General features: G+C 43.8%; 1 protein-coding gene across 1 annotated transcript; it reads right to left on the bottom strand.

Moving 5' to 3' along the window:
- Positions 1 to 599: 599 nt before the first annotated feature.
- Positions 600 to 10,789, bottom strand: anapc5 (anaphase promoting complex subunit 5). The gene is made up of 16 exons (XM_024438962.1): positions 10,221 to 10,789; positions 10,053 to 10,132; positions 9,840 to 9,949; positions 9,467 to 9,704; positions 8,806 to 8,974; positions 8,481 to 8,671; positions 8,290 to 8,371; positions 8,046 to 8,138; positions 3,829 to 4,010; positions 3,452 to 3,587; positions 3,175 to 3,249; positions 2,864 to 2,985; positions 1,797 to 1,904; positions 1,556 to 1,703; positions 1,162 to 1,324; positions 600 to 1,026 (listed from the first exon to the last, which is right to left on the bottom strand). The coding sequence occupies exons 1-16, from the start codon at positions 10,419 to 10,421 to the stop codon at positions 815 to 817; spliced, it is 2,310 nt and encodes a 769-aa protein (XP_024294730.1). The 5' UTR covers positions 10,422 to 10,789; the 3' UTR covers positions 600 to 814.
- Positions 10,790 to 11,472: the final 683 nt, after the last annotated feature.

The raw sequence follows: 11,472 nt of genomic DNA, 5'->3' as shown, positions 1-11,472 counted from the left end.
GGTGAGAATTCCAAATTCATTGGCTAATCCCTCCTGTTGGAGTCATGTCCAACCGGGTCATCAGGAGGGATTAGCCTATCGTGAAGAAAATGTACTATTTATAAATGAAGAGATCCTCAATGGAGCTGCCCATACCATCACAGATGCTATAATTGCAGATGCAAAGACAAGTCCTCTATCTCTATAGTCCAGATCTATTCTATCGACATCCTACAACAGAGGCTATGACTACCTCTAAAGAATCAGATCTCTCTGGTCCTGAATAAAGGATAAACTGTTGTATAACGGTATGTATGCTGAAATTCAAATACTATGTGGGTGCTACTCAAAGAGTTGGTGTGGCGGCATCTAGGTTTCCATATCGAGGCCTCTGGATCCTGCACAGTTATCCATCACGTCCTGAGGGAAACACCTACGTTTGTTGGAACTACTTTTACTGCAAATAAACATTAAAATTGTAGGGAGGCCCAACCAGGCTGCACTCTTTCGCCAACAGCTGTGCTTGACATTAGTGCTAGTCAGACGAACATTTTCAGGTGGAACAAATTAGTGATTTTCTTGTTTTCCATTTTGCCAAACAAAGCACAACAAACATGAGAAAAGATTATAGACTTGAAGTCTGATCTTTATATTGTAGATAGACGATACAAGCTTGTTTAGTGCCCTAAACCAGTGGTTTCTCTACTCTTTAACACACAAGCAATGTTGCAATTTGAACCAAAAGATAGGATAGAATGCGAAGTCCATGACAATGACAGAGTACACGAGTATATGTTCCGGTCTGTGTCGGAGAAGGCAGGGTGGTGATGACTGTTCAGAGTCGCATGGCGACAGCTGCCCCCGGCGCCTGCAGCTCCTGGTCCAGGAGGCGGAACAGCATGGCACATTTGTTGCGCTGGGGGGTTTGTCCCAGGGTGTGGTGCAGCCGGGCCTGCAGGTAGTGGACATCACGGAGACGCTCCTTACAGTCCAGCATGGAGAAGTAGGCTGCAGCCTCTCCCAGCGATTGCACAGCCAGGCCTAAAGCTGGAGGGAGACAACAGGGAGGAAGACTCTGAACGACTCCTGTCTGTGTACTTACATGACAAAGTAATTGTATCCACAAACATGTACATTTGAGGTAGTGAGTGATATTAAGTTTGTGTTGGGGGTGTGTGCTACCTGCATGCCTCTGGCCATTGGACCGGGTCCCAGCCATGGCCATCTGACAGCGGGCTGCCAGGAGCAGAGCTCTGCCCTTATCCATGACCGCTCCGTGGGCCAGGATGGGCTCCATCGCCTCATGAAGGACACCCAGAGCCTGCTCCGGCACTCCCAGCATCAACTGGACAGGGGGAAGGAGAACACAAACTATTGGGAGTTTTTAAATATAACCCAGTATGAATTTCCTTGTTTTGCCTAAATGTGGGAGTTTACTTGGCATACAATATGCAGTTCTGTCTAAGTTAAGAGTTTGAAGATGTGTGTTAATATGTGTAGGGGTTTGAGAGAGTATACGATGGTGTGTTTGCCATAACAGGGTTACATATTGCATGTGCGCGTCTGTTCTGCTGACCTGAGTGAAAGCCAGGTGAAGGATGGTCTCGGAGGCCAAGGCTTGTAGGTGGTGCTGTCTGGCCAGGGCCAGGGCCTGCAGCAGGAGAGGAAGGGCTGTGGCAAAACCCGACGACTCCCAATGCAACTCAGCTGTGACCAGCATCACCCTGCACAAGGCATACCAGTATGTCTAAAACACATATCTGATAAACAACCCTTACCCCAAAAATATGGAGTCTGTTGTTTCATTTAGAGCCTACCTGATGATCATCTCTGTGTACTTGGTCTTCTCGCAGTACAGCTGCAGCCTCTGCAGGATACTGTATGCTTCAGTAGTCCGGTTCAAGGCCTTCAGCACTTGAGCTTTCCTGTTAACACGACAGATATACACATGGGTCGTTCCACGAAAATAATGTGGTTTGCATCCCTTTAATATTTTAAGTAGAAATTGTGCACCAATATTGCATTTTAAAAGCATGTTCTATGAAATGAAGTGCCCTTTAATATAGACCACCTTCAATAAATCTGTCCCTTCGTCAACACCGTTTCACTTCTAGGAAGATTTCAACCCACACCCCCAAAATGTATCCTAGCTTCCTCATCATTGTAAAACCCTGGTTATTTTGTTACTTGGACAAAGTTATTTCTGAAGGTGATTATTTAATGTGATTAGTGATTCATTTACATCTGTCACTCATTTTAAGGTCAACCCTGTTACATTAATTGACCTCAAATTTTAATCTGGTGAAACTATTCCACTTTAAAAGATTTGGTTTCAAAACTAAAATGTAACATTAATAGTTAAATCATAGTGTAAAAAAGCAGGTGATCTGGTTCTACTCTTTTTGGCAATTTTCTGGTGTTCTGTGGTGGAAAACTGAGCGTGTCGAGAATAACGTTTCAACCCTGTTACCCATAGATAGACAGACTTGAAACGTTTTAGCAATGTCACATTTTTTTGTGGAGCTTACATTCAGTTGCCCCTCCCTGAGGTACATAACAAGCTTTCATTCTGCCTGTCACAAGAGGATTTGTGGCTGATTTAATATGAAATCATCAACCCTGTTACAGTCAACCCTGTTCCTTTTCTGCCACTTAGTATAGTCTTATTTATTTGTATCTCTTGAGATGGGAAAAAGTGTTTCATCAAGTTGAACATGTGCTCTTTATGACAATGTTCAAATTAGGTGAAATCAAAACGTTTTTGGGGACCAAGTTACACTTCTCAAAAGCCACTGAACTCGTGGAAAGCCCCACATACAGATAGCTACAGCACTGGAAGACTGTGTAAAGGTGTTCTATGTTCTGAGTCATGACCCTTCCTTACCTATAAAGACCCTCAGTTTTGTTCAAGGCAGCAATGGCTGTGACATGGGGCTCTGCCAAGTGGTATTTCCCATCATTCATAGCTCTGTCAAACTGGATCTTGAGGTCACAGAGCATCCACAGCTGGGTGACAGAACACAAAACATTAGAATGAACAGCCCACTTCATACCAGCCATGTCAGTGTCATCACATTTGAAAAGAAGACAATGGTGTTTCTGTGTACCGCAGCAATAGGAAAGTGCTAAACATGGGGATTGAGGCCAAGTCTAAAGTTGATGGATAGAGAAGAGCAGGAGTTCAGAATGGCTCACCTTGGCATGTTGGGTGTGAGGTGGAAACTGCTCCTTCAGATGCTTCAGGACCTCAGACACAGCCCCATACAGGCCCTGGAGGGAGGGAGACAGGAACATGTAACTGGTGCAGGCCTCACTCACAGCGGACACAAGTGCACATCTCCTGAGCTTTAATCTGGATCACATCAATGTTTAGGAAACGGCCCCGAGTGACTAAATGAGCACTGAGGGAGACGTGACAGAGGGACTGAAGCCAAAGAGAAAGAGGTGGGATGAGGTGTACCAACTACAGTACCTGTTCAGCATGAAGCTCAGCCAGGTGGCAGAGGGCCACAGCAAAGGCCTCTGTGTTGTTCTGCTGGACCCCAAAGTTAACCTGCTCCAGGCTATTCATGTTCAGGAGGAGCTGGGCCTGCTGCTGAGCCATGGTGCTGGAAGAACACATACGTTCAACAGGACATGAATGTTGGAGACATGCAGTCAGTGAATGTGTGTTGGATTAATTCAATTAGTCAAGACTGGATATCAATAATTGACATTCACTCTTTTTTTCTTACCAATCAAGTAAAAAACAGGTTTCATACTGAAAGATAAACTTACTGGCTAGGATTGTTTATGTTCAGTGTGGATTATGATTGTCAGGGAGGATCTGGATGTGTGAAGGAGACCCACCTCTTGCCATACATCCTCCATATGGACGTTGTCTGAGCCAGGCTGATGTCTATGAGCTCTGACAGGCTGTGCTTCCAGTGCAGGATGTCTGTGTCCTTCAGAGCGTCCATCAGCTCATGGGCTGTCTTTCCCTGGACCGCCCCCTGCTGGACCAGGGACTGAATGCCAAGAGACACCAGGTACTGAGAAGGAGAGAGAGAGGGTGAAGGTAATTTGAGGCTTAGTAAACACCTGGCTCTACTGAACTCCCATAGCCTGACCTCTCAGTTTCAAACCTAAGGGCAGACCCATCGGTGCCAGTATTGACTCTTGAGCCACTCTCCAAATTTGTTGATTCTTTCATTCAGCCTATTGTGGAAAAACTCCCAGCATTCGTCAAAGATTCTACAGATGTAATTAATAAAATATCAGAACAGTCTAATCTCCCTGACATCATCATATTGGCTACATTTGATCTGGAGAGGCTCTACACAAATATCTCTCATGGAAAAGTCCCAGATGCACTGGGATATTACAGGACCGTGAAGGAGAAATGTCACCACCTTATGAATTAATCTGTGAACAGCTTCTCTAGTTCTCAATCGCAACTATACTGAACAAAAATATAAATGCAACAATTTCAAAGATTTTACTCAGTTACAGTTCATATAAGGAAATCAGTCTATTGAAATAAATTCATTAGGCCCTAATCTATGGGTTTTCACATGACTGGGCAGGGGTGCAGCCATGAGTGGTCCATGGAGGGCGTAGGCCAACCAACTTGGCAGCCAGGCCCATCCACTGGGGAGCCAAGTCCAGCCAATCAGAATTTTTTTTTCCCCACAAAAGGACTTTATTAGAGACAGAAATCCCCAAGATGATCCCATAGATGAAGAAGCGGCTGTGGAGGTCCTGTGCTGGTGTGGTTACATGTGGTCTGCGGTTGGACATACAGCCAAATTCTCAACTACGTTGGATGCAGCTTATGGTAGAGAAGTGAACATTCAATTATCTGGCAAGAGCTCAGGTGGACATTCCTGCAGTCAGCATGCCAATGGCACGCTCCTGCAAAACTTGACACATCTATGGCATTGTGTTGTGTGACAAAACTGCACATTTTAAAGTGGCCTTTATTGTCCCCAGCACAAAGTGCACCTGTGTAATGACCATGCAGTTTAATCAGCTTATTGATATGCCACACCTGTCAGGTGGATGAATTATATAGGCTAAGGAGAAATGCTCACTAACAGCAAAGTAAACATATTTGTGCACAGAATCTGAGAGAAATACGTTTTTGTGTGCATATGGAACATTCCTGGGCTTTCCTATTTCAGTACAAAAGCTGAAGAACATACACACATGCAGGTACTTTCTGCAGGTGCTGGAGATGTAGGCAAAGTCTTGGAAAATAAAAAGGCAAAACACTGCTGCTCATGCTCCTAGGTGATTTTATGTCCAACGACAACAATGTCTGATGAAGACCTAAGGGTCGAAACGTTGTTATAAATGGTTTTTTGAAAATTATCTAGGAGCATGAGCAGCATTTTCCTATCTGTTTTATTTCAGAAACATGGGACCAACATTTCACAAGTTGCATTTATTTTTGTTCAGTGTAAATTCCCACCCAAAGCCTTTATGATTAAAAACAGTGATCAAGAACCCCCCACACCTTTTTCATCTACAAAAAGAGGCCCCGATCTTCGCAGTAGAATGGTCCAAGCCAGCCTCTACACAGGTACTAAACAAACCCTCCTTACTCCCCTGAGAGATGGAAATTACACCTGTAGTTATGGTGCTCAGTGCAACACCAAAAAAGAACTGCATTCCGACACCCTAGGTCTGGAAAAATATGTAGTGTTAAAGGGCCGATCACATGCAATACAAAATATGTGATTGCTATCCTACACTGTTTGTGATAACATGTACATGGGCAAGACATCCAGAAGCTTGAAACAGAGCTCTTTTTGTTCACTTATTCTATAAGACGCAAGGATGAAAATGACCCCGTTGCTTTTCTCTTTATCCAGTGCGTCTTCTCAATGACCTGGAATTGTAGAGGTATGTCACCAGGAGGAGATAATGACAGTTAACTCTGCTGGAGAGAACTCCTCTGGATTCATACTTTAGACGCCGTTATGACACAATGAGGATTTTGATAGGAGTGTCATGTTGTAATTCTTGTCATGATCTTAGCTTCACACACACACACACAACCCCTTCACTGGTATGAGGGTGTCCTGTATTCAAGATGGCGCTAGTGGCCCGATACTTACCCAACAGGTTACCTTAAATATTATCTACTTGTTTCCTAGATTTCTTCTGGCTCTACATATGTACAGTGCATTCGGAAAGTAATCAGACACCTTCCCCTTTTCCACATTTTGTGCTGTTACAGCTGGGTTCAAAAATGCACTAAATTTTAAAAAAGCGACACAACATCCCACAATGACAAAACAAAAACAGGTTAGAAATGTTTACTAATTTATAAAAAAATATTTATTTAAATACCTTATTTACATTAGTATTCAGACCCTTTGCTATGAGCTCCTGTTTCCATTGATCATCCTTGAGATTTCTACAACTTGATTGGTAAATTTAATTGGATACGATTTAGAAAGGCACACACCTGTCTGTATAAAGGTCCCACAGTTGTTAGTGCATGTCAGAGCAAAAACCAAGCCATGAGGTTGAAGGACAGGATTGTGTCGAGGCACAGATCTGGAGGAAAGTACAAAAACATTCCTGCAGCACTTAAGGTCACTGAAGTTTGGAACTACCAAGACTCTTCCTAAAGCTGGCCGCCCGGCCAAACTGACCAATCCGGGGAGAAGGGCCTTGGTCAGGGAGGTGACCAAGAACTCAATGGTCACTGACAGAGCTCCAGAGTCCCTCTGTGGGATGGGAGAAACTTCCAAAAACACAAGTCTCTGCAGCACTCCACCAATCAGGCCTTTATGGTAGAGTGGCCAGACAGAAGCAGTCACTCAGTAAAAGGCACATGACAGCCCGCTTGGAGTTTGCCAAAAGGCAACTAAAGGACTCTCAGACCATGAGAACCAAGATTAAACTCTTTGGCCTGAATGCCAAGCGTCACGTCTGGAGGAATCCTGGCACCATTCCTACGGTGAAGCATGGTGGTGGCAGTATCATGCTGTGGGGATATTTTTCAACGGCAGGGACTGGGAGACTAGTCAGGACTGAGGGAAAGAGGAACGGAGCAAAGTACAGAGAGATCCTTGATGAAAACCTGCTCCAGAGAGCTCAAGACGTCAGACTGGGGTGAAGGTTCACCTTCCAACAGAAAAACGACCCCAAGCACACAGCCAAGACAACGCAGTAGTGGCTTCGGGACAAGTCTCTGAATGTCCTTGAGTGACCCAGCCAGAGCCCGGCCTTAGCTGTGCAGCGACACTCACCATCCATCATGATAGAGCTTGAGAGGATCTGCTGAGAATGGGGAAAAACTCCAATATACAGGTGTGCCAAGCTTGTAGTGTCATACCCAAGAAGACCCGAGGCTGTAATTGTTGCCAAAGCACTGAGTAATAAAGGGTCTGAATACTTATGTAAATGTGATATTTCCGTATGAATTTTTTTATAAATTATAAATGTATAAAATGTTTTGCCTTGTCATTATGGGGTATTGTGTGTAGATCGATTGATCCATTTTAGAATAAGGCTGTAACATAACAAAATGTGGAAAAAGTCAAGGGGTCTGTATACTTACGCACTGTATAGTGTTGTATACATTTTCCTTTTCTTATGACATTTTTCAGCTTTATTGCTCTGAGTATGGGTTCCTTATGCTAACACCACATTCCCTGTGTATGTTTTTGTTCTAGTAGAAACACACCTATATCATTTTCTGTTCCATCCTGAATTTCTATCTGATATGACAACTTGTGGCCGTTGTGGGTACTTTCGGTGTTGTGGGTAGTTTAGGTGTTGTGGGTACCCACAGGTCTCTGCAATTACTTCTGGCTCGCTGTGTGGCCTTACCTGTCCCTCTATTGTTTGTGGAGATATGCTCTGATGAAGGTCGACTGACCAAAAGCTCAGCTATAATTTAAATAAATTTGCTTCTGCTGGAAGTGTGCATAGACATTCCTGTTTCGCCTCCAGCACCTTCACAAATCAGCTTTGGGTGTGCGGTAGATTCTGACTATTATCTGAATCTATTGCATAAAACCGAACGAGAACCTGGAGTGCGCCAGTCTGCACGCTCATGCTATTCTTACCGGTAGACAGAAGTGGGCAGCCATTTTCACTGAGTCCTCAGTTAGCACAGAACTGTCAGATCCTTTCATCTGTTCAAGGGTATAAAGCCAACTCTGAAAGAGATACAAATACATTAGACGATTTCACAGATAAAGTATTGGTGCTGAGAAAGTGGTACAAGGTATAGACACGGACCAACCTTGACTACCCATATTGTGTAAATACTCCATGTTGAGCATAGAACATGAAAGTAAAAGCTCCTACCAGGCAATGCTGCAGGCACACGTGATCGTTGGACTCCTGGGCGATGCGGATAGCTTCCTGTAGAGCCAGGTCAGCCTGTTGACTGATTTAAGAGATATATTGATTCTTGTCAAATTAAAAATCACCTCTTGCATAGATAAACTGCAACTGATATTGACAGACTTTCCATATCTACGCCCACTACTACTCACTAGTGTCCAAAGCGACAATGCAGTGCTGCCAGGTTGAGGGCAGCGTAGCGGAGACTTCTCCCATAGCCTTCGTCCCCGTTGCTCTTTCCCTCGCTCCCTGACAGGATGAGGCGGTCAAAGTAATGTAACAGACTGTGGGTGGAGATGAAGATGTCCTGGACTCGCATGCTGTTCAGGTAGCTCAGGTAATGCTGCAGACACAAAACAGCTGCCTCAAGCACAATCAGGTTGACCAAAAATCAAACGCTCACTTTCTTTATGCTCTACACAAATTTCCTGTCAGGTTTGTTTGAGTCCACAGTATTAACTGATAGTAGAGCCTCACCGCCTCAGCAAAGTCAGGGTTGAACTTGAGCATGTTGTTCAGCTCATCCTGCAGGGCAGATGGCTTCAGGGCTTTGTTCTCGTCATTCTTTAGAAGGTATGCTTGTCTAGCAAGAAAGTACTCTGCTTGCTTCTGCGAGAGTGGGCCTCTGCTTGGGGCATCCTCATTTCTATAGAAAGAAAAGTAGCAAATAAGGAAAAAGAACAATATGCAAAGGATAAACTGATGACCATCTCACTGATGAGAATGATTACTACATGTCATGCCTGGTGTTCAACCTTCCCAAGGTCTCCCATGTCACCCCGCTCCTCCGCACACTCCACTGGCTTCAAGTCGAAGCTTGCATCCACTACAAGACCATGGTACTTGCCTACAGAGCAGCAAGGGAAACTGCCCCTTCCTACCTTCAGGCCATGCTCAAACCCTACACCCCAACCCGAGTACTCCACTCTACAACCTCAGGTCTCTTGGATGTTCCACCTACATGGGAGTCAGCTCCCGCTCAACCCAATCAAAGCACTTCTCTTCCTGGCACCCCAATGGTGAAACCAGCTTCCCCCTGAAGCTAGAAAAGCAGAGTCCCTGCCCATCTTCCAATATTAACACACTATTCCCTCTACTACCACCTCTTATTTTACTTATACAAGTGAATTATACAAACCTTAGCTCAGACTCATGCAGCGGTGCAGTATCCAGCTCCTCCTTCTCCATCCTCTCCCCTACATTGTCCTCTGTGCTGGTGAGGTCCATGTCAGAGTCATCTGCAGCCAGCCCCACCTGGACATCACCAGGCTGGGAGTAGTGACTGTGGTAGTACTGCTGCAGGGCTTTGTACAGTTTGTACACCTGGCTGAAGGACAGCTTGTTGTAGGCCAGGAGCATGTGTCTCATGAACAGGCCTGAGAAAACAAAGTCAAGGTCATGATGATAAAACCTCAAATCTCTCAAATTCATATAGCACCACTAACTAAACACGATGTTCCATTGATCCAACCTTTGGACTTCCGAATCAAATTATGCTTACTATTACTCACCAACAACACTGGTCTTATACGCCTCAGAATCAATAGCGCTGAAAGGAGTGGGGAGGGTGGCAAAGAAATATTCCATGTCCTTCAGCTCTCCATCAGCCATTTCATGTAACCTGTTAAGAGAAAGTGTGTGTGATGAAAGATCAGACAACATGCATCACTGACCTTCTACACTAGACATAGGCCACAGCAATTGGGTCAAGGACTTATCCATACCGGAGTTTCACAGCATATGCTGTTTGAGGGCAACATTCTTCCACAGTCTTCAGGAATTGGTCAAGAGTCAAGTCTGGACCCTGATAGACAAACAAACCTTTGATAAAGAAAAGCAAGCAATTGACAGTGGAAAGTAGAAGTTGTAAGGTAATCAATAGCTTTTCCAACCTGTTGTAGAGGCAGGATGAGTTTGTTCAAGCGCCTTCTTTCCTGAAGAGCAATTGGTTTTGACGTGGTCATCTCGTACAGCAAGGCCAGCACAGATATTTTATACGGAGTCACCCAATCTTTGATGCCAAACACATTGGCATGGACCACCCCATTGGTCATCATTGGGTTGAAATACAAACTTTCATGTACGCTCGCCATTGTTTGAAATGGAAAGTTAACTCGCTAGCTAGCTTGCTAAATATTATAAAACTACATTTCAACAGCGTTGTGTGAAGTCAAATAATCAAGAAAAACATGCAACAATTCGCAAACCATATTATCGAGCTAGCTAACGTTAGCTAAGCTGATATTCCTTGCTAGCTAAACACGCTAGCTTGCTATCTAACTCCTTGAGTAGCTAACTAGCTTATATTTTTGTGAGCAATTTTGTAGCCAGGATGCCTAATGTTATTTCAAGTCTGCCACATATGGCAACATTGCCAGTAGTATTTCGGTACCAAACTGCATGAATATTAGAACATAGTTTACCACCCCGTCGCTTTTGCTTCAAACTGCCCTCCTTCTGTCCCTATTTAATGACGTTCCTACATGGCCACGCCCCTAAATGTCACAACATAGAGTGGATTGCAGTCATCGATTGGTCCCATCAGCACAACAAAAAGCTCACACAAATGTATTTTCGAATACATTATTTTAATATGATGGATATCGTCTTCTCCATAAAATGGTAGGTTTTCCATAGTACCATCAGTTCCCTTCATGTAGGTCAGACCTACTTATTCAAGGGCATCATTTTTATATCCTAATTGTACATATCCCATGTTAAATATACCTCACACAATTTAGACTTACATTTGACTTATTAGACACTCTTAAGCAGAGCAACAGTAGTGAGAGCATACATTTTCATACTGGTATCCCGTAGGACTCAAACCCACAACCCTGACATTGCAAGCACCATGATCTACCAACTGAGATACACAGGACTCACCTCTTGACATGCATTTTTATTGACAAACATCAACAACCAAAAGAGGAAAAGTCACACAAAAAAAGCATACATACAAACCTTTTATATTGCCAGGAATCCTAAACAAACCAATCATGTTCATTAGTAATACTAGAGGTTTTAATTGCCTTTTAGTTTTTTTTTAAAATAAAGTAGTGCCATATTGTCAGTGGTGTAAAATACTTAAGTAAAAACACTTTAAAGTACTACTTAAGTAGTTTTGGGGGGGTATCTATAGTT

Source organism: Oncorhynchus tshawytscha, linkage group LG12 (assembly GCF_018296145.1).
Source record: "Oncorhynchus tshawytscha isolate Ot180627B linkage group LG12, Otsh_v2.0, whole genome shotgun sequence".
Taxonomy (NCBI): domain Eukaryota; kingdom Metazoa; phylum Chordata; class Actinopteri; order Salmoniformes; family Salmonidae; genus Oncorhynchus; species Oncorhynchus tshawytscha.
This window is presented reverse-complemented; position numbering and strand designations above follow the sequence as displayed.